Consider the following 24,044-nt stretch of genomic DNA (forward strand, 5'->3'; position numbering starts at 1 on the left):
CGTCCCTCCCACCCCCGTCCGTCCCTCCTCCCCACCCCTGTACCCCCCACCCCATCCTCGCGTTCCCGTCCCTGCGTCAGTGGTATAGCAGGTAGGTGGGGGGAACATGCAGCAGGCTGGTCCCCGCCAAGTAGAATTTAGCAGTTTGATTTAACAGTTTGTTATATAATAATAATCCTGGCATTTGATATAGCGCTTTTCATATCTTCCAGACCTCTCAAAACGCTTCACAGAATATGCTGTAAAGTGAGTTGACTGTATATTTGTGGGCGAAACGCGGCAGCCAATTGTGCACAGCAGTGTCCCACAAACAATTGTGGATTGAAGTGACCAATTTATTGTTGTTTTTTATTCTTGAGGGATTATCATCAGGCGTGTGGAGGAAGGAAACTTGCCCAAAGTTTTGTCCTGCAGGGATAAAACAGTTAAAATAGTAATGGACCCTGTTACATTTTGCAATTTATTCAGCGTGTTTAGTTTCTAGCTGCTGAGAACTTAACGTGTGGTTATTTCTGTAACTGGCAGTAGAGGGTGCTCAAAAGTTCTTTTGGCAAGGTTGAGTACAAAATCAACTGGATCCTCAGCCAAGGAGTGAGTGACAGACTGAGGCAGAGCAGACTGTTCGGACTGATTACATTCTAGAGAATAATAAAACAGCTGCCACAGCCTCATATATGTTGGATTTGTAATAATAATAATCTTTGCATGTTTATCTTTTCGCAGGACTGCTACATTTCTATGATTCTATATGACGTTTTATCCCATTTAAATGTCTCAAAGAGTTTTTTGGAACACGGTGACTACATATTTGTAGGCGAACATAACAGCCATTTCACTCTCAACAGTGTTTCACAAACAGCTGTGAAGTGAATGACCAATTTGAGGGATGGCCAGGACACTGTGGAAATCTCCCTTCTCTTTTTGAATAGTGTCACAGAATCCTTAACATCCACTTGATCTGGTAGACAAGACCTCAGTTTAACATTCAATCTGTAGGACGGCACTCCAGAGAATGGTGCTCACCCCTCCCGCCACCCCCGACCACCGCACTGGATGGTCAGTCTAGACTTGAGTTTGAAGTCCTAATGCACAACCATCCCTGTATTAAGCCTCAAGAGCTGATCACCCCCATCCTTGCCCAGCTTCACTGGCTCCACAGCATCGAGTTCACAATCTTTATCCTCACCTTTAAAGGCCTCCATGATTTGCTCCTCGCTACCTCTGTGACCTAGTAAAACTTCAGCAACCTGTCTGCTCCCTCCACTTCGCCTGCTCCACTATCGGCTGTCAGGCTTTTAACCTTCCTGTCCCCACCCTCTGGAACTCCATCTGACTCACTCTTATCCTTGCCTTTTTCAAGGCCTGTTTCAAGTCCTACCTTTTCGACCATTCCTTCGGTCATTTTCCCTCCATTCCTTTGCCCACCACCACTCTCTGATCCGAACCTGCAGCTCGGGTGAAAATCCCTCATTATCCAGCGCCTTGGGACATCCTCCCGATGTGAAAGGCGCTTTATAAATGCAATTTGCTTTGTTTTTCCATTTCAGAGATAAGAGTGCTCCTGACTGAGCCAAGATGCCAACCATTGTCAACCAAATAATAATAATTTGGTCACTCGATCCATGACTGTTCGTGGAACACTGCTATGCGCAATTGGCTGCTGTGTTTCGTCCACAATATGTGCAGTCTAGTACCTCATTGGTGTCCAACATATACTGATCTTGTGTTGGTATGTCATTCCAATGGGATTTCCTGGGGTTATTCAGTGTAAGTACACCCTTGTTGTATGAAGCGTTTTGAGATGATTTGAGGTGATACGGTGCCATACTCAAATCTCTGAATAACATGCAAAGCTGTTCACTGCCAAAGTTCAGACAATGGAGGGGAAGGAAAAGATTGAAGTAGACTGTTAGAGAGAAAAAGTACAACAGCAACTTGCATTTATATAGTGCCCTCCATATTCCAGAGACTACAACGTCAACAGCAACAATAACTTGTATTTATATAGTCCTTTCACGCGGGGTAGAGCCCCGGAGTTCTTGACAGTGGCAGAGTCTGACCCCAAGCCGGGGGTGGGGGGTGGGGGTGTGGGGTGAGTCCCAAGGCATGATTAAAAACGAAGGCCTTTAGGTGGGATTTGAAAATGGGGAGGGAGGGAGCAGGGCGGAGGGATTGAGGAAGAGAATTCTAGAGCATCAGGGTATAATGGTTGAAAGCACGGCCGCCAATGGTGGAGCGGAGGGGGCGAGGGAAGAACAGAAGGCCGGAGCCGGCCAAGCGGAGGCAGTGGGTGGTGGAGTGGGGAGTAAGCAAATTGGATAGCTGGGAGGTTCGAGGGCCTGGAGGGATTTGAAAATAAGTGAGAGGATTTGGAGTCAATCCATTTGGTATTTGGGAGCCAGTGCAACCTGGCAAAGACTGGTGTGATGGGAGTTTTGTGCGAGTTAGTATTTGGGCAGCAGAGTTCTGAATTAATTGAATTTTGTTTATGGTGGAGATGGGGACACCAGTGAGGAGGGCAATAGAATAGTCCAGCCAGGAAGTGACAAAGGTGTGGATGAGGGTTTCAGCTGCTGTGGGTGTGAAGTATGACAGAGAAGGGCAATGTGGCGGAGGTGGAAAAAAGCAGTCCTGGTCAGAGAATGGGTGAGACAGGAAAGTAGAAAGGAAGATCGAACTTGAGGCTTAAGTTGCGCGTGGGTTCAGAGAGTCTGAGAGAGAGACCAGAGAGGTTGAGGAGTTCAGACCCACAGAAAAGCAGCCAAAGAGTATGGCTTCCGTCTTGCCGACATTCAACAGCAGGAAATTTTCGCTCATCCAGGCCTTGATGTCCCTCAGACAAGTTGACAGGACATCAATGGACTGGGAGTCACAGCTGGAGGAGGAGAAGTAGATTTGGGTGTCATCTGCTTATAAGTTGACCTCATGTCTGCGGATGACATCACCAAGAGGGAGCATATAGTTGAGGAAAAGAAGGGAGCCAAGAATGGAGTCTTGGGGTACCCTGCAGGCATCCGGGCGGGAGGAGAAACCATTTGCCGAGATATATTGTTGGCAGTTAGTCAAGTAGAACTTGAACCATTCGAGTGTGGTCCCACTAAGGTGAATGAGAGTGGAGAGGCAGTGGAGGAGGATAGCATAGTCGAACACAGCAGAGAGGTCAAGGGGAACGAGGAGGCAGAGTGGCCCCAGGTCACAGAGAGAGAGGACATAATTTGTTACTTTGATGAGCGCTGTCTCTGTGCTGTGGGTTGGGTGAAAATCGGACTGGAAGGGTTTGAATAGAGAGTGAAGGGAGAGGTGTAAGCGAAGTTGATTTGCAACCACACAGTTCAAAACATTGGAAGTTCAGGGGCATAGTGGCTGAAGCCTCGGACACTGGTGGTGGCAGGAGACACGCACCAGGCCTGTGTTAGGGGGGCAGAGGAGTAGGGGGTGTGAGTAGGTCAGAGAGGTGAAGGGATATGTATGTATGGGTGAGGGTTTTGAAGTCGATCTGTTTGGAGACTTAATGCCAGTACAGCCTGGTCAGGAGTAAAACTCACAGAAATCGTTATGTTGGGCAGACCTGGTAGTCCAGTGGATCGACTGATTCCAATTGCTGCTGGGCTACAAGAGCTGCTCAGTTGGCTTCCCTGGGTTAGGGAGGTGAAAATTTGCTGTTTTCACTGATCCTAGTCTAACTGGTATTGAGCATTTATGGCAGTTGGGAGAGTAGAGGTCAACTCGGCTATGACGCCTGTATGGTCAGGTGGCCAGTTGATCCTCACACATGAACAATGGCCACTTGGGCAGAGATAACCAGAGCCCGTAGAACCTCAGACCAGCAGCAGTGAGGGGAGGGGAGGCCAGGAGCAGTGAGCGGAGGGGAGGCCAGGAGCAGTGAGGGGAGGTCAGGAACAGTGAGGGAAGGGGAGGCCAGGAGCAGTGAGGGAAGGGGAGGCCAGGAGCAGTGAGGGAAGGGGAGGCCAGGAGCAGTGAGGGAAGGGGAAGCCAGGAGCAGTGAGGGGAGGGGAGGCCAGGAGCAGTGAGGGAAGGCCAGGAGCAGTGAGGGAAGGCCAGGAGCAGTGAGGGGAGGTCAGGAGCAGTGAGGGAAGGGGAGGCCAGGAGCAGTGAGGGAAGGGGAGGCCAGGAGCAGTGAGGGGAGGTCAGGCCAGACCAGGAGCAGTGAGGGGAGGGGAGGCCAGGAACAGTGAGGGGCGGGGAGGCCAGGAGCAGTGAGGGGAGGAGAGGTCAGGCCAGACCAGGAGCAGTGAGGGGAGGTCAGGCCAGACCAGGAGCAGTGAGGGGAGGAGAGGTCAGGCCAGACCAGGAGCAGTGAGGGGAGGAGAGGTCAGACCAGACCAGGAGCAGTGAGGGGAGGGGAGGTCAGGCCAGACCAGGAGCAGTGAGGGGAGGCCAGACCAGACCAGGAGCAGTGAGGGGAGGGGCCAGACCAGGGGCAGTAAGGGGAGGGGCCAGACCAGGAGCAGTGAGGGGAGGTCAGGCCAGAGCAGGAGCAGTGAGGGGAGGAGAGGTCAGGCCAGACCAGGAGCAGTGAGGGGAGGTCAGACCAGTTCAGGAGCAATGAGGGGAGGAGAGGCCAGACCAGATCAGGAGCAGTGAGGGAAGGGGCCAGACCAGGGGCAGTAAGGGGAGGGGCCAGACCAGGGGCAGTAAGGGGAGGGGCCAGACCAGGGGCAGTGAGGGGAGGGGCCAGACCAGAGGCAGTGAAGGGAGGGGCCAGACCAGGGGCAGTGAGGGGAGGGGCCAGACCAGGGGCAGTGAAGGGAGGGGCCAGACCAGGGGCAGTGAGGGGAGGGGCCAGACCAGGGGCAGTGAAGGGAGGGGCAGACCAGGGGCAGTGAGGGGAGGGGCCAGACCAGGGGCAGTGAGGGAGGGGCCAGACCAGGGGCAGTGAGGGGAGGGGCCAGACCAGGGGCAGTGAGGGGAGGGGCCAGACCAGGGGCAGTGAGGGGAGGGGCCAGACCAGGGGCAGTGAGGGGAGGGGCCAGACCAGGGCCAGTGAGGGGTATAAGAATGAGTAGACAATCAGATAATTAATTGGCCCCATCAACACTGCTTTTTAAAAATAAATAAGTTACATTGTCAATTGTGAGTTGATTCCTTTCTCTGTTGAAGTGCTGTCTGCTTTCTTCTTATAATGGCCTTGTTTTAATCAATTTTTTGTTGCTGTATGTCATTTGAGAGCACTTTCTGGGACAAAGTGTTATTTGATGTGTAGCAGCTGTGGGCAGAACTTCAAACAACAGGGAGACACTGACTGAATCTCATCAGTCATGCACATTTTCTCCCTAATAAAGTCATGGGGCACACACTGTTCAATGAAAAATTAAACGTGGGTTGATCTCACAGCGGAACAAATTTACTTAGTGGGCAGTGGACCTGATGGATGGCTGTGTGATCTTGGAATGGAATTAAATCCTCGGATTAGTTGTACGTTCTTTCCTCTCCTAATTCATTTCCCCCACCCCTCAGCCCACCTTCAGTGGCCAAGCTTGTTGCCACCTAACTCCAGATCTCAGGAACTCTGTCCCCAAATCTCTTTGCCTTGCTCCTTCTCTCCCTGCTTTCAAAACTCTATTAAAAATGTATGTCTTTGACTACATCTTTTATCAACACTCACATTTTCGCTTCTTTTTCCTGCTTAAATGTCTTATAAGATGTTCTTTGAGATATTCATTCAATGTGAAAGGAAATACAGTATATAAGAAAGGAGAAGGAAGATTCTCCCAGTGTCCTGGCCAACTATCCCCCAAATAAAATTGGTCACTGTCTCCATAGCTCTTTGGGGGACATTGCTGTGCACAAATTGGCTGCTTCGTTCATCTACAAAATAATGATAATAATCCTTACATTTGATATAACGCTTTATCATGTCTTCGAGACGTCCCAAAGTACTTCACAGAATATACTGTAAAGTGAATTGACTGTATATTTTGTGGGCGAAACACAGCTGCCAAATGCGCAAGCTGTGTCCCACAAATAGTCGTGGATTGAAGTGACCAATTCATTACCATTATTTGACGGAATTATTACCCCCGGAAAAGTGATCCGCCAATTGACCAACAACTGGGTTCCTACTTACTCCTAGGTAAACAAGCGTGTGGAGAAAGGAAACTTGCCCAACATTTTGCCCTGCTGGGAATCGAACCCAGGTCTCTCACTTGCGAGGTGAGTGCTCTAACCACTGTGCTACACAGTGAAATAAACAAAAAACCCAGTCAACACACTTTATATTATATCCTGTCAGCGTTTTGAGATGTCCTCCTGATGTGAAAGGTGCTACCAAATGTAACAACATAAGAAATGCTAGACGAAAGAAGACCATGGTCCATCTACTTTGCCTTCCACCTTCCTGGTGGTCCCAGGTACATATGGTCCAAACTACCTATGTACTAAATCCCATAATGTTATTTCCTAAAAGAAAACAAATCTGTCCTTGAAAGTATTATTATAATAATAAAATAAATTGCTGTTAATTGTTATGAAGGATATGTCCCATCATTTTAAAAATGGATGGAACTCTTCCCATTTCAGACTCTCTTCGGGCAGAAAATAAATCAATGGTGGGTCATTGAATGGTTAGAAGCAGGATGAAGCCCGATCCTAACCTGATCCACTCTCACTGGGAGGCAGTAGAAAAGGGCACATGGCAAGTTTGGCTCAGCATGTAGTACTCTCCCCTCTGGGCAGAAAGCTATGGGTTCAAGTCCCGTTCTGGGCTTGGAGCTCAAAGTGGAATGCAGTGCTGGAGGAATGCTGCTTTTACGAGTTGCAGATTAGGGTTTTGGTGAGACATTAAATAGACATCCCATCTGCCTGTTCAAGTGGATGTTAAAGATCTCATGACCTATTTAAAAAGAGAAGGGAATTTCTCCTGGTATGCTGGAGACAAACCTTCTATCAATTGGACATTTTGTTTAAGACTGCTGCATTTCCTACTGTCATTACTCTTGAGTCCAATGAATGCCAACTAATTCTCTATTGCTTCATGCTGGCCCTCTAATCTCCAGTACTGTTTTCAAGCAAATAGATATCCACCTCTTTTAGGAGTTAATCACATGATCTTCAACTATTTATGTTGAAAGGCTGATTCACATGTGGGGAAAACATTTCCTTCTAGTCTCACTTGAGGCTTGTTACTTTTAATCTTGTGTCCTTGAGTTCTGCATTCACAGTCTTTTTAAGTCAAATCGCCTCCTCTCATCCACATCATCATCTTAAAGTCCTGGCTTACATTTCTACCCCTTCCTCCACCTCCCCCTTTAAGCTTCCTTTTTCAATGAAAACAATCTCAGATTGGGTCCTTGAAATTGGAGCGGGTGCCAGTTATAAGCGTTAACACCCCCTCAAGTTCAGAACACTAAAAGGTAATTGCCCAAATATTAATGACTTGGGTTACAAGTTATACAAATTGTGTATTATAAGCAAGTTACTCACATACTGCCACCTATGGGTCTCCTCAGAAAGGACTTCATAAAATCTCACTTAAACCAGGCGTCCGGATCAATGCTATTTTGGAACAAGCTGATGCAGCTCTGTGCCAAGCCTTGTACTCTGCTTCTCCTGCCTGGGAAGTGTTGATGCCTGGGATCTTGTCCTTTGTGTGGACATACAAGCACAGTGTTAGCCATGCTCTGCTGAAACAAGGTTGTTGGAGTAAACATTAGGTGGACGATCAAAGGTCCTGGGAATGGTCATTGACACATGTTCTCCCGACATCTCAGGGTCTCGTTTCTTTCCAAGTTGAATTTTCAACCCATTGAATTGCCCTCTTTAAACAGCTCCTGGTGCTGGATCTCCCTCTTTATCACCTATTATCTCACCCCATCAATTATGTCTGTACATTGCTCAACAACTAACCCCACGACCTCACATACCTAAATCTATGTGAGCTATCTCTGACCACTTTATGACCCTCAAGATCTTCCCATATACTATGTCTCTTATACCTTGACATCATTTAAAATAATGTCTGATTTAAGCAAGGCTAACAAGACTGTAAGTTGATGTTTCAGCTCCAGGGCCACGTTTACTCTGTTTACTCTGTTTACACTGCTCTGGGGTTTGCCTCGAGTCCAGTGAATGCTAGCTAATTCTCTATTGCTTCATGCTGGCACTCTCGTCTCTGAGTCAGAAGTTTGTGGATTCAAGTCCCACTTGAATTTACGCAGTCGAAGAATAATAATAATAATAATCCTTGCATTTGATATAGCGCTTTTCATGTCTTCTAGACGTCCCAAAGCACTTCACAGAACACACTGTAAAGTGAATTGACTGTATATTTGTGGACGAAACGCGGCAGCCAATTGCAGACAGCAGTGTCCCCCAAACAGTCGTAGATTGAAAATGACCAATTTATTATTGTTTTTTTTTGGAGGGATTATTATTAGGCGTGTAGAGTAAGGAAACTTGCCCAAGGTTTCGCCCTGCCTGGAATTGAACTCAGGTCTCTCACTTGCAAAGCGAGTGCTTTAACCACTGAGCTACAGGACTCCACGAAGAAGGGTGGTCAAACCTTTTGGCTGCCATTGGCTGGATTCGCTATTTGAGAAAAGTCCACGGGCCGCATGGACCATATTTTGTGTTTTGCTTCCAGAAATACGACATTTACACAGCTCCTTTTTCATGCCGGAAGGACATCTTGACACTATCGGCTGGGCACCTGAGCTGGGTGAGGGAGCTGAGGGAGATGGGTTGGGGATGGGAAAAGATGACCAAAGGCATGGTCAAAGAGTTAAGTCTTGATGTGCCTTGAAAGAAGGAAGGGAGCAAATCGGAAGGACTCTGGGAATGGAACTCCAGAGAGTGGGGGGTAAATGGCGATGGTAGGGCAGATAGGGTGCAGAGACATGAAGCAAGCTGGTGTTTTCTCAGGAAAGGGAATGGATAGGTCGGGAGATTGCCAAGATTGGGAGGGAGGTGGATTGAAGGACTTAGAGGAGTTTCTCACTGGGGAAAGAGGGAGCTGTCTGTGAGGAAATTGCATAGCACATCACTTGGTGTCAGTCCTCGATCCCACCCGGGGCGGCCGAGAGAAGCTCTAATTGTCCTGACAGTGAACCACAAAATGTTGCTATCAATTCTCCTCTCTCTGCTCTTTTTGTTTCTCTCTCTCCCCTGCTCCCTCATTCTCTCTCTCCCTCAATCACACTCTCTCTATCCCCTCCTCTCATGCATTCTCTTACACACTCTCTCTCCTCTCACACATTCTCTCTCAATTATTCTCTCTCACTCCCCTTCTCACATCCTCTCACACACTCTCTTCCCTCTCACACTCCACCTCCCCCTCTCAATCACCCTCTGCCTCCTCTCCTCTCTCTCACACTCTCTCTTTCTGAATTACTCTCTCTCACTCCCCCTCTCTCCCACACACAATCTCTATATCTCCTCTCAAACTCTTTCTCAATCACCTTCTCCCAATCACCCTCTGTTTGTTTCTTTCTCTCCCCCCCCTCTCTCACATTTACACCCCCTCATACTCTCTCTCGCATTCTCTCCCCCTTTCACACTGTGCTCATCTCAATCACTCTCTGCTCTCTCTCTTTCACTTACTCTCTCACTCCCCAGTACAAGTAAATGCAAGCATTAGTATTATTATTAATTTCAGCAATACCACCCAAAGTGCTCAGAGGTATCCCTACTGCCTCTCAACCAGTTCCCGAGGCATAACCAATAAGGGAATGGAAGAGTTTGTGCCTCTGTCCCTCTCACGGTAAGATTGCCCACTCCCAAATTTACAGACAGAAACTCTCAGCAGCTGGAGCTGGAGACTGAAGCACAGCGAGTGGTATCCAAGTGGGTTCATGCCTCCAGGCGAGCCAATGGAATAAGCAACTGGTGCCTGCAGGACTGTAATAGGAATAACACCTTGGCTGTAAACCATCGCATTTATTTGCATTTTTGTTATTAAAAAAAGTCAATCTATATTTAACTGTACCAGAAGGTAAGGTTTAATTTGCAGATGACTAATGCCTGCTATTTTCATTGCAGGTCGCACATCTGGTTCATAGTTTACCAAAATGAATAGACTCCTCTGTGTGCCACTATTGGCACTCGTTGGCCTATTTCTTTCAAATAGTCTCACTCAAGCACAATCAGGTAAGGACCGGGGAGATCCAGTCATTTTTTTCAGCTGGTTGTCTCTCCCTGATGATATTGTGTCAGTCGGTTATCAAATTCAATTCCGTCGGTGTGAGTAACTTTGTCTTTCTGCTTTCAGAATTTTTCGCGGTAAGTTTGTTTTTAGTGTAAAAGTTCTTCCTTTCTCGGGGATGGTCATCAGCAGGAGGAAGGAGACTTCAAGATATTCATGTGTTTTAACAGTCTGAAGTGCCCAAGTAGATGTTCAGATCCTTTTTGCCTTTTCAGACTTGAATAAATGTTAGAGTATTAATAGGGTTATACAGTTGTGCATGAGGGAGATTGATTCCAGAATCCTCGGATTATAGGATAAATCCTGTAGCCTGCACCTACCCAACCACCCACACTCTCTCACACACACACACGTTGTATTGAATCACGGTCAACTTCACAGTTGTGGAGGGAGGGGGTTGACCCAAGTGAAGGCTTTGTGCTTTCTTATTGGAAGGAGGGAGGAATGGAAGCCATCCCAATCTGCTTGGCACACCTCCAGGACAGTTGCTTTCAGGAATGGCAGTGGGAGGGTGAGAACCAGGTAAGGTCACTGAATGGGGGAAGAAACCGAAGAGAAAACCAGAAGAGAGTAGCACCAAACAAAAGGCAGAGAAATGGTTGACAAATGTGCTGTACAAGAAATGGAGAGGAGAATGCGGGCATACATTTCAGGCAGTGCTAAACGGCTTTTTTTTCTTAAAGATGACAGAACAGCCACTTCTGCTGATATAGTCTTTCTAGTGGATGCATCTCGGAGCATCGGACAGGAAAATTTCCCATACGTGCGAGAGTTTCTGTTCAGGGTTATAAAGGCTTTTGATATCGGAGAGGAGACAGTTCGTTTCGGGCTGGTGCAGTATGGCGACAGGCCGCAAACTGAGTTCCGATTAAACACATATGTCACGAAGCAAGACATCCTGTTTCATGTCTGGAACATGTCATTTAAGGGGGGAGGTACAAAAACCGGACTGGGACTAGAGTATGTGTCCAAGGATCAACTGAGTGAGGCTGCCGGGAGCCGGGCTGGACAAGGCGTCCCGCAGATTGTGGTCGTGCTGACAGACGGACACTCTCAGGATGACGTAGGCCCGCCCGCTGCCTCTCTAAAATCTGCCGATGTCATGGTTTTTGCCATTGGAGTTCGACAGGCGGTTGAGTGGGAATTAAAGGAGATCGCGAGCGCTCCTCACTGGAGGTTCATTTACCGCCTCAACGATTTCTCCATGCTTGAGAGCATTGTAAGCGACATAGTGCCAAGCCTGCACTCGGCTGCTGTGCACCCACTATCCGAAGGGATAATAAAAGATGTCACAGGTAAACAGTAAGCTGGTCTGCTGCTGCTCCTCACCCTTCATCTCCTCAACTTACATCAGAGCGAAGTGCTAAGGAACAAACAATACGGCTTTGATATGTACCAAAGTCCTCTGTGTACTTTCCCCCCACTGGCTCCATTGGTTTTGTGTGGAGCTGAGCCATACAAACCAGAGCTTTGATTTCCTCCGGGCTGTGCTGGATTTACTGGTCTCAGCTAGAGGTGTCAGTAGGGGTCTTGCAATTGGCCTCTCAGCGTCCCTTGGGTTGAGAAGGGGCAATTTTTTCAAAACAAAATCAGCCAGTGGTTTCCCCCTCCACCCCTTCCAGCAGTGCTCTGCTGGAAAGTACGTGTGAGAGGACAGAGGGTGAAGGCAGGATTGGCATCGACTGTGGAGACAAATACTCTGCCCACGCACATTCTCTGATCCCACACGTGACAAACGGCACGTTGGGCCTGTGTTGGTACTGGAGGGTGCCCAGCGCATGGAACCAACCCAAGCAAGCAAACGCTTTCAGGAAATGGGGCGACAAAGAAAATTGGAAAGGGGTTGGGAGGGTTATATAAAAGATCGACCTGAATTGGATGTAACCAAGGGATAGAGTGGCCACTTTCAACCTTACATTCTACTAACCTCATTCCCCTCACATTCTGTGTTTTTTAATACAAATTTTTTAATATTAAAATCCATTCTGCGTTGCCATCAGCTCGGCTACACATCAATGACACTTCATGACTAAAAATGCACTGATGGATCAATGGAGCGGTTGCCACACTCCGCAACTGTAAACTGCAATTGGTTGACTGCTTTTCTGATAAAAGTGACCGGTTGCATAAATAATTGGGAGAAATGCGCTTTGAAGCTCAGTGTTGAACTGAACCACGCAGACCAGGAAGGTGCCAGCTTTGAATCCCGGTGCGTTCAGAGTTAGTCGAGCTAACTCGGGGTGGAGTAAAGCAACACTTAAAAGAAACTGGTTGCGAATCCATTTGCAGGTTTTATGAAGGGCATTTTACTAGCCATGCATGAGGGGCATCACCAGGTGCAACAAATATCTGAGACTAGCTAACAGAACCAGCCTCCATTCAGTTACCCAGTTGTGACATGAGGGTGGGGTGTTGAAATCAGTAGAAGCCAGGTACTTTCAAATAGAAAATTGGTAGCCAAATACCCATGTAGGCTGTCACGAAAGCTTTTTAATGTCAGAATTTCTATTTGTAATGGAATGGGGGTAATAATTCCTTCAATTTTTTTTCAAAATTGAGATGTCTTGAAGACGTGATAAGGTGCTATATCAAATGCAAGATTATTATTATTATGAAGTGCACCTCAGGGCTGAAGTATAATTAGTCCTAGGTTAGGGAGTGGGGAATCAGCCAGAGGTATCTTGGCCAAGATTCCCCTCATAATCAGATAGCCAGCTGCTGTTTACAGGCAAATGCTTGAAAAATAACTTGGGCAAGGTACTGGACTTGTCTGTAGAAAATGCCTTCCAGTCAAAAGGACAAGGCTTCAGGACAGGAGAAGAGGGGAGTGAATGGTCAAAGATGAAGACTGCCCAACTTTGCAAACCAGCCACACCATTAAGATAGAGCCAAAGATTGGCCTTGAGCAGGAAAAAGGGAAGGCATAGAGAGAAAAATGACACCTCCAGGCAGCTAACTCGAAATTGCCACCAGCTGACGCCCCCCCACCCCCGGATCTCCAGTTCTCTGAGGGTGGGCCTAGGGTAAGAAGGGGGCAATGTGTCTGAAGGGGAGAATGTACATTTATAAAAACTGGAGAAATTTTATTTTTATGATTGAAGAAAAAGATGATGGAGGGGATAGAAGAAAAACAGAGACATTGCTGAGAAATTACCAATTACTGTTTAATTATTCTTGATCTAAAATTCAACTCAACATATAGATGACAAGAGGTTTGGAGTATAACCGGTCACTGGGAAGCCCTTGCTTGACCCATCCACTTTATATGTTGTTGCAATTAACACACCAAAGCTTTGCTTCCACCTCCATTCAACTGTGTGTGCACCACACCCTCTTGCACACCTGCTTGTATTGAATGTCATCGGCTGTTACACACCGCACAATGTTAATTAAAGATTGTTTAACTTATTCTGCATTCTTTGGAACAAAAAAAAGAGTTGTTGTTTGACAGATGAAGGTTACGTTGATATATAAAATGGTGGTTCCCTTATTTGTGAAGATGTGAACCCCAAGAGACAGTATCCCTGGTTATGAACCCAGCATTGTCCCCATTGGTGCCTGCCATTGACTCAAGTGTGTTCTCGCTAAATTTCTCTGAGTGCTTTCTGCTTTTGTAGGCAAACGTTACAAGCTAGTGCTAACGATCTGTCCCAATTCAGTGGTCACAGCCCAACTTTCTGGGCTGTGACCATTGCCTCACTCAACACAATACACACTTAGGGGAGGGGGCGGGGGGATGAAAGTATCTGTGACAGTGTTAAAGCGTGAACAATCACTTCATTCCACAGTGATTACTGTGATGTGTTATGAGATGCTTCAAAGCAATAGGTGTTATAAAAATGCAAGTTATTGTTAATTTAATTTAGTTTGATGCAACTCAGATCAATGGGCCCACAGCACAGGACTGCTTGTAATTTTGCACAGGTTGGTAGAAAATTAGAAAATCCACATCCAGAAAGGCCATAGGGTTACTGGCGAGAGAAATGGAAACATTTCACATTGGTATAATATAATAATTCTAACAGTGCAATAATTTAATATTAATAAATCATAATACTTATAAATGATTATTATTAATTGCATTTGATATAGTGTCCTTTTACATTGAAACTTCTCAAAGCACTTCACATGGGTTTCTGTTGAGCGTAGTGACTGTGCATTTGTAGGCAATTTGCACACAGCAATGTCCCACAAACAGCTTTGAAGTGAATGACAAACTTTATCTGGGAGAAACCTCTGTTGTTGAATAATGCCATGGGATTTTTAATATCCACTTGAACAGACAGATAGTTTTACATTTCATTCAAAGGACAGCACTTCCAACAATGCAATACTACCCCAGCACCACACAGACTAGACTATGAGTTCTTTTTTCATTAAATTGGGAGCCTTTCAGAGAGAGTGTTTGACCCTGAATTGAACCTATGCTGTACATGACTTGCAGTATCCACTGGAATAGAGCAGACCCAACTGTCCAATGTGTTCCTTGATCCAGCACAGATGTGCTTCCTGCTGAGGAGCACAGTCTTTCGCCTCCACTAAATTGAACAAATTCAACCCAGGATGGCTCGAGAATCCTAGTGGTGTTGTGTCTGTAAGGTTTCACAGGATTATGAATGTATTTAAAGACCCCCTTGATGGGACTGACCATCGTTAAATCACATGACGGAAAGAAGGAATTTCTTTAAAAGGAAGAATATTAACAACAACAGAAAATTGCATTTTATATTGCATCTTTCATGTCAGGAGGACGTGCTAAGTTGCTGGACAGTGCAGGGTTTGCACCTAAGTTGGGGCTTGGAGTCAAGAGGGGTGGAAGGCAAAGGCGGTGGAGCTGGGAGAGTGATCGAAGGCACAGTCAAAGAGGAGGGTCTTGAGATATTAATATTAATTAATTGATTATTTCCCCAGTTATCTCTTGAAGATGCTGAGCCATTCTGGTCTGTGATTCCGCAGGCATGGTTCTGCACTCAAAGATCCTTGTAGCAGCTCAATTGAATCACTAACTCATCGCAATCCAAGGATTGGATCTGAGATTTTTCTGGTCTGAGTGGCTTCGTGTCTTTGGCAGGCGTGTAATCAGTTTTATCGCAACACAAGTCTATTGCAGTAATTGATTAAATAATGGTTTATCGAAATTCATAAAAATTCAGTAGAGCGAGAACTTGCAACAGCACTTAATCTCCAACAAGCAATCTTTGCTGGGCTCATAAACAAGGACACTGTGGAATCAACAATGAATCAATAAGCTGAGCTGTCTCCCTCTCTGGTTCACTGTGCTGTGGCTGGAAACCAGTAAAAGAGAGCCTGACCTGACCCATGGTCCTGCTCGGATCTCAGCAGTGTTACCAGCTACAAAAGCATTCAACTTGATAGCAACAGACCACATCTAATAGCAACAGATTTGATGGGGTCTGTGCTGCGATACTGTGAAACATCCTTACGGATGAAGAAATATCTGTCGAAATAGAAAACTAATCAGACGGAAGTTGGATAAAAAATCATATAAATTTCCAAACGTTTGGTTTCTGAAAAGGGTGTCTGACAATGAGACCCCAATATAAGAGTCCCGTGTTGCTTTCTCACGAATTCAGCTGGTTCCCAAAATCCAATGACAGTTGCAGCTTTCCCCAGTTCTGGGTAGGGGTACCCTGGAATTTCGTGTGATTTTTCTAATCTCTTTTGCTTATATTTGCTGTGTTTCTGCTCAGACGAATCCCCAAGTTCCCCAAGCATTCAGCAGCAAATACTCTGTGGCCCTGTACATTGAACCTCAGATACTGCAGTAGGCACGACCCTCCCTCAATCTTGAAAGAAACTTACAGAATCTAACAGAAAACCGGCCTCAAAGTGAACGCTGTATTTAAGAATTTGCCAAATTCTGAATACTCTGAAATGCGCCATTGTTTCTTTGCAGTCGCTATAAATTACCTTCTCTAAATCTTTAAAGTCTTTAAAGGGAAAAATAAGTTTTTGCACTTTAAGTGTCTTGTGGTTTGAACCCATTCAGGATTAAAGTTACGCTGAACGATGTGTTTGAGTTATTGGGAAGCCATGACCCCTTCCACTAACCCCCAGCCCCCGTGGCCTTACACTATTCTGGTTAGAAATGGCAACAAACCAAGTGGACATCCAAACAGGTCGCCCCACGTAAAAAAATTGGACAGAACGTCAGGAACAGATAGCAAAGACAAAAGAGTAAATTGTAAAAAGAAACGTGGTTTCCAGGATGTCTTTTGAAACAAAGTAACCGAGATTTAATGATCAAAGAATGCAGAATGTAGGCACTGCTTTAGCAGATGTTATGTTCACTGTTATGTTCACTGAATTGCAGCAGTTTCACTTGTTAATGCTCAGGTTAATCCCTGCATGGACATCACCTGTTTTTTTAACCTGTTCACCTTTTTTTTCTTTTTTTGCTTTTTTCTTCCCTCTTAAAAGCCCAAGAAACAGCCGACCTTGTGTTCTTAATTGATGGATCGAACAACGTGGGCAGAGCCAACTTTGCGCACGTACGCGATTTTATGGTAAATTTCATCGAAAACCTGGACGTGGGGCCAGACACGATCCGAATCGGCGTGGCTCAGTACAGCGATGACCCCAGCGCCGAATTCTATCTCAACACTTACTCCACCAAAACACAAGTCCTGGATGCTGTCAAAGGCCTTCAGCTGAGAGGCGGGGAAGAGCTTAAGACTGGCGCCGCCCTGCAGTTTCTGGTCGACAGCTATTTCACTGAGTCGGCCGGCAGCAGGGCAGGGGACGGGGTGCCCCAGGCAGTGTTCCTTATCACTTCTAACGTGTCCAGTGATGATATAAGTCAGGCTGAACAAGCATTAAAGGAAGGTAGTATAAATGCATTCTGCATTGGAGTTAGAAATGCCGATCCCAATGAACTCACGCAGATTGCGAGCTTCTCCACATTCATAGCCATGTCATCCGAGTTCCGCGACATTGCTAACTTACAGCAGCAGTTTTTGTCACTGGTCTCAGATGTGGCCCTGGCGGAATATACTCCTTGGACCTTTATTGCCGACGAAGGTATGTATGCTTTCAATTGAGTTTGTACTGTTTGCAGCCCTACTCGATGTGTAAAGTAACTCCCTGTCGACTCGCTGGGCATTGGCTGAACTGCAAACTCGTCGGAACCGGGGAAGCGTTCCTTCTTTTCCGAAGATCATCTATCCCTTCGTTAACTGGGATCACAGTTACAAACAAGTCTTTGTTACAGCGTAAAGACACGGTTCTGCTGTGCCCAAGGGCAGATTGTGAAAGGGTGCTGGGTGGGCAGGGCAACAATTCAATATAATGTTATTTGCCAACTGCAGATCCATCATTTCTAGTTTGGCATTTCCTCTGTGGTGCCAACATCGGAGAAGGTGTAACAGAGTCTGGTCCAGCGGGGAACCGTGGGGTGGTCCATAGCTTGTGCTACACTTGAGTACTGTTCAGAAATCAGTTACATTGGGTGCAAATTGGCCACCAACCCGTAATTCAGCAAAGGATAGCACGTAGTGCAAAGCTTTTTTTTGTTTAAAAGTTATCTTTGCCCCCGGGCGGTATTTACTGCGGTTTCTGGTTTGCCCCGAGAAGGTGGAGGTGAGACCTGCTCTTAACTGAATGGCTTGAGGGCGTAACGAGTCAACCAAGGTAGTCTGGGACTGAAGTTATGTATAGACCAGACCTGAAGGACGTTAGTGAACCAGTTGGGAACTTTACAAAACACCAACAGCTTTCTGCTATTTTCTGGGCCACATGATTTTTTAATGTTCAAATTGCACATCTGCCAACTCACAAACATTGGTTTACGGGTCCAGTGACATTAGCACTGAATACCACACCGAAGATGAGCGACGTTAATGTTGAATACATCCTTCCCATGTTAAGCTCTCTCTACTCAACCCCCAACAGCACTTCTAAACCCAGGCACAGGACCTTGCCTGTTTGAGTGGGATATATTCTATTTTGCACACCAGCCATTCTGAAGTTTCTCTGAATTTAGTACCAATCTAGCGCTGGGTGAAGGGCAGTTTTGCAATTGGGACCAGAATGTCCTCATACTCATTTCACATAAGACCCCGATATCCATCAATCAGAGGACACTTTCATTGGAATAGTTTGGCCTGGATTCAAACACAAGAGACACCGGAGTTGAAACCTGGCATGTCGGAAATTAATTTGTATGTAACGTGATCAGGGCCCATCCATTCTGTGGATCATTGAATGTTTTGTTACTCTCCCTTTTGCTTCTGAGAGATTTTACACTTGATATTACCTTATCCTGGTGTAGGTCCCAAGGTAGCATTTAAATCATGCAATCTGAAATAATTTGAACCATGTAGAATGTGAACTCCTGCGGTAAGAACCTTGAATTACATTTGCCCCAACTTCTCAATGGGGATTTTTTTTTATCTTCCAGCATTCCAATGTGGACATTTGATGAACCCTTTTTGATAAGGTGTTCAGCAGTTTAGAATACAGTAAAACTAATATCAGTCTTTACTGATATTAGTAACTTTACTATGACTTACGTAAAGTCTGAGTTGGAGGCAAACTGTATAAGTCGTAGAAAGTCTGATTTAATAATAACAATAAGCCTTGCATTTGACACAGCACCTTATCATGTCTTCAAGATGTCTTAAAGAGCTTCACAGAATATATTGCAAAATGTAGTAACTGTGTATTTTGCGGGCGAAATGCGGCAGCCAATTGCGCACAGCATTGCCAGACAAACAGGCGTGGATTGAGTGACCAAGTTATTAGTATGTGGGGGACTTGAACCCACAACCTCTGACTCAGAGACGAGAAAGAGAGACTGAGCCAGGCTGACACAAGTCTCCTTACAAGTCTCCTTAATCAATAATCTACACTGCGCATGCGTACTTTAATGCAGCTGGTATGTCTGTATGGCATAGTTTGTCACTGTAGCCGGTAAGAATGATGGGTGAAGACTACATTTCCTGTGATTTCATGTATCTTAACTGGTCGCCATAAGCATACTTGCTGGTACGTGCTGGAATCACATAGAATCGCAGGAAATTAAGTTTTTCAGCAAATGCATCGATAGATCAAGACTACCTTTCCAGCGATTCAGTGCAGCTGCCGGTATGTGTTACATGTTAGGATGTAATTTCTTGTGATCCAAGACAACCAGTAAGTGCGGGAATAACAGAGGTTAGGGGACCGGCATTACAAGTTAGGAGGCAATTAATAGTTAGTGCAAAGAAATCTAATGGCTTTGATAGGAAATTGAATGAGACTGGGTGAATGTATGACTTAGTTGCTTATACAATTTATAAAGATAAGATTTACGTGAGTTTTACTCTATCTCTATTTCTAAGGGATGAAGGTCTATTTGTCGAGGGGAAGAACCACAAAGGAAAGGTTTGTTTCCTTGAACACTGTCTTTGTGATGAGGATCGTTGCACTCCGTATCCAGGGTAACCCTTGCCCTCCTCTCTGAGGAAGTGATTGTGTGGCCCAGATAGTCAGACAAGGTTATGATCAGGCCACAATACCTTAGACCAATTTAAGTGGAGTCGACACCTCATATTGAATCCCATGGTGCATCTAGGACTCATCACTATCTCAAGGACATTTTGCAAGGATTTTGACAAGCTGGTTTCCTTCTTTTCCGTCAGCCTGATGCAATGAGCAAAAAAGAATGCATCAGTATAGGTAACTTGGCAGCTGTCTACACATTTGTGGACATTGTTGCCCATTATCATTAGGAATATGGTTACTTCTATATTTTGTGCCACTCCTATTCAGCCATAGGAGCACCAGTGATCTCAGCTTGTAGAGCCCAGATCCTTTATTTTTTGTGAATTGGCTCAATCAATGAGTAAGCTGAATAATAATAATAATCCTTACATTTGCATTGCATCTTTCACATCAGAAGGACATGTCAAAGCGCTTCACAGGATATATTGTAAGCTGCAGTGACTTTATCTATTGTGGGTGAATCTGTGCTTCTCATGGAAATCATTGTATTTCAAGTTGCCAAGAGGGGAAAAGTTATTCTTCTGAACGTATCTGTTAAGACTTTATGATGTTCCTAACGTCTGCACTGTGAAGGAATGAAACGCCATATTGCCAGACGAACAGTTTATGATGAGTAAGCTTTTCAGGACACAGATCACAAGCTGTCAAAGTCACAAGAGTATAAAGGCATACTAGCCCAGTGCATCTCATCCTTCCCAAATACTCACCCTCCTTCCCATGAATCCACCTGATGTTGTAATGGGAAGATGTGAAGTAGGTGGCACCATCCAATGGGGTTCGGAACATCATACAGTCTTAACAAATATGGGTATCAGTCTTGTGCTGTCCTGCACTTTACCTCTTGGGCGTGGGTGGCCTCTTTCTTTCATGTTGTTAGAATTCTATTCATGAGTTTGCCAAAGGAGGTTTGGATGAAGATCCATCACCCCATTGGATGGTGCCACCTACTTCACATCTTCCCATTACAAAATCAGATGGTTTCACAAATGAGTCCAGGGTCCCGGCTGCAACCATACTTCCCGATAACACATAGAATTGTACAGCTTGAGTATGATGGCTTGGTATTTGAATGCAATGCTTCCAGTTGCCCAAGATTTTGACTCACTAAATAATTCAGAGACACAATCCCTTGATACATTATACAAAGGGATTTTCAATTTAACTCTCAAACCTGTTGAAACTCTTGTCTTTAAAAAAAAACACATAACTCATTTCAGCCAAAGACATTTTCTATTTCCAAGAAGATCAAATGAAGGATATTTTCTTTCTGGACCTTGTTTCACTGCCAAAGACAACAATATATCAATGGCTTGAACCATTGGTCTCTATCACTGGAATCAAGTCTGGGAACCAGCAGAACACTGACTTACTCTTAAGGGTTGCCAGAGATCACAACAAGACTAAATTAGGATTTCAATCTTCTCACAGTCTATTTCATATTCAGGGATTTAGATGTGAAGATTTAAAAGCAAACAATTCCACTCTGAATCATTTTAAAGCCACCAGAATATTCCATGATGACTAAAAACGAGCTGCGGTATAAAATGATGGTGAACCACACGAGAGGTTTGGATAAAGATGGTCCTTCAGTCCAAGATCCCGGCCGCAACCATCCTTCCAGAAAACCCACCCGACTATTTTTCCATAATAGCACCAATCTTATTTTTAAAATGAATCTCAATGTCCTGGCCTCAACCATCCTTCCTGTTAACCTTGCTCCAATCATTAATTACCCTCTACGTTAAGAAAGACATGTTCTGAAATTGTCCTTTGCAACCTTAAATCTGTTTCTTCTTGTTCTGCTATTTTGGCATATCTGAAAGTATTGTTCTACTTTCTCAATCCCATTTAGAGTCTTAAATCTCACCCTAAGGTCCTTCTGCGACATCTTTTTTCAAGGTTGCAGAGACATAACTTATCTAATCATTGCTCATTGGGGATCATCCTTGTTGCTCTCCTCTGAACTGCATCGAGGGCCTGTTATTTGCAAACACTTGGACTTTCTAACTTGGCCTCCTAAGAACATGGATTTACCATCAATTCAGGAGGATTCTGGCTTCATCTTTGACTTAAGATCACAGAATATACAATCGTAGAATATTACAGTACAGAAGGTGGCAAGTCGGCCCATCTTGCCTATGCCGGCTCTTTGGAAGAGCTACCTAATGAGTTTCACTCCCCCGCTCTTTCCCCATAACATTACCTGGGTTCGATTCCCGGCAGGGCGAAACCTTGGGCAAGTTTCCTTACTCCACACGACTAATAATAATCTCTCCAAAAAACAAAAACAATAATAAATTGGTCATTTTCAATCCTTGACTGTTTGTGGGACACTGCTCTGCGCAATTGGCTGCCGCGTTCGCCCACAAATATACTGTCAATTCACTTTACAGTATATTCTGTGAAGCGCTTTGGGACGTCCTCCCGTCGTGAAAAGCACTATATCAAATGCAAGGATTAGTTAGGATTATTGCATGCTTTTCCTTTTCAACTCCTTATCCAATTCCCTTATAAAAGCTGTTATTAAATCTGTTTTCACCACCCTTTCAGGCCATGCATTCCAGACCATAACAACTCTCTGTGTAAAAAAAAGAAGTCTCCTCATCTCCCCTCTGGTTCTTTTGCCAATTTTCTACATCCCCTGGTTATTGACCCACCTACTAGTGGAAAAAGTTGAACACCACTAATAAATCTCCCCTTAACTTTCTCTGCTCTAAGGTGAACAATCCCAGCTTCTGTCATCTCTCCACATAGCTAAAGTCCCTCATTCCTGGTAGCATTCTGATAAATATCCTCTGCAGCCTCTCCAAAGTCTTGATATCCTTCCTCATTGATGTTCAACAATGAGATGTATAAAACGCTCTTCTGGGTTCATTCACTCCAGCATTTTTTTTCACAGGTTTAGCTACCTTTGACAGACTTAAACTACAAAGCATTCAGTGTTGCTGCTGAGGCTCTTCTCAGGGAAATATATCCAACCGATTTGATCATCTCTTCTAATAGTCATTTTGCACCAGCAAAATGTGTGTGCTTTAGTGGTGTGCTAGTAAATAATGACTATTTCTGAGATCCACATCCAAAGGGTAGTTTCACATGAGGTCTGTAACCCCTTAATTACATGTTCCTAGTAAGAAAGGAGCCACTACTTTTTGTACCTAAGAAATGATTGGCAGATGAAATAGGCTTGGCATATTATCTTAGTGATACCCTAATTTTCCATTTCACCTACAACGATAGGAAATTTTACATTTGCATTTCCAAATATTAAGGCCACTGCAGTAGTTAAAAGGATGATCATACGTTTTGGTGGAATGCCATTTTCTGTTCATGTTTTTCTTCTATTTCATCCTCTCCCCTGTAAATTTTAGGGGTGTGGTTCTTATCTTAACAAGATACTTATTGGTAATGCCTTGGATGAGACCACTGTCTCCTGTGTGTTCTAACTAGCATCCTCCATTGAAGAACCAGGATTATTTCAAAGGGTATGAACCATTCCTTAATAGCACACAAGTTTTATATAGAATCAATTTTGTGTTTTTTTTAAAAGGATTTCTTAAGAACTCTATTTGGGTATTTGGAATTATGTCACACCATCACACCATCTGAAGGACAAGGGAGAGGAAAACCGTCTAGGGTTCCTGCTGCTGGTCTCTCTACCAGCAGTGTGCATGTGCAGCCACGTAAGGAGAGGTCAGAATTGTTAATAAATGTAGAGGGTGTTTTTACACAAAAATTATACTGTACAAAATCAAGGTTAAAACAACAATTTGCATTTTAGTGCCCTTCATGCGAGGCAGTTTCTCGGAGCGCTGATCAATGATAAGCTTTGACGCTGAGCTGGGGAGAAAGAGGAGGTGATTGTAGACATGGTCGGAGAGGAAAACCTTTAGATACGAACTGAAGACAGGCAGGAGGATGCAAGGCAGAGGCAGGGCATGTAGAGGTTCGGCGAGTAGTGGTTGAAGGTACGGGCACCGATAGAGCAGCGTAAGGGTCGTGCAGAAGGCTTCAGATGGCTGAGTAAAGGGGGTGGGTAGAGGAATGAAGTGAGAGCAGGTCGGAGAGGTAGGTGCTAGGGTATTAAAGGATTCATAGGTGAGTGCAAGGATCATAAAATCTATCCAAACCAATTCAAGTATTGCATGTTTAGAAGGGCATATGAGTGATCATATTGTTAAATCACCAGAAACCGAGTATAGAACTTACACAATACAAGTTTTGTATCTTTCACGTTGTGACCGCTGGTGTTCTGTGATCTTGAGAGAATGGGAACATTGTCTAAAATCATCTACGGATACGAATTGGTCTAGTGCATCATAGGCTGGTCAGTGACATTGGGATGGTACACCCATCACATCTGCATTTATTTCAGTGACTTGAG

At 44.9% G+C, this 24,044-nt stretch overlaps 1 protein-coding gene across 1 annotated transcript in view; it reads left to right on the forward strand.

Annotated features, from left to right (window-relative positions):
• The first annotated feature begins 9,996 nt into the window (after positions 1-9,996).
• Positions 9,997-24,044, forward strand: part of LOC103186697 (collagen alpha-3(VI) chain) — an 83,011-nt gene continuing 68,963 nt past the window's right edge. Inside the window, exon 1 of the mRNA XM_042336498.1 lies at positions 9,997-10,104. Coding sequence (XP_042192432.1) covers positions 10,026-10,104 — 79 coding nt within the window. The 5' untranslated portion in view covers positions 9,997-10,025. The remainder of the gene's footprint in view (positions 10,105-24,044) is intronic.

The sequence above is a fragment of the Callorhinchus milii genome, unplaced genomic scaffold (assembly GCF_018977255.1).
Source record: "Callorhinchus milii isolate IMCB2004 unplaced genomic scaffold, IMCB_Cmil_1.0 Scaffold6, whole genome shotgun sequence".
Lineage (NCBI taxonomy): Eukaryota > Metazoa > Chordata > Chondrichthyes > Chimaeriformes > Callorhinchidae > Callorhinchus > Callorhinchus milii.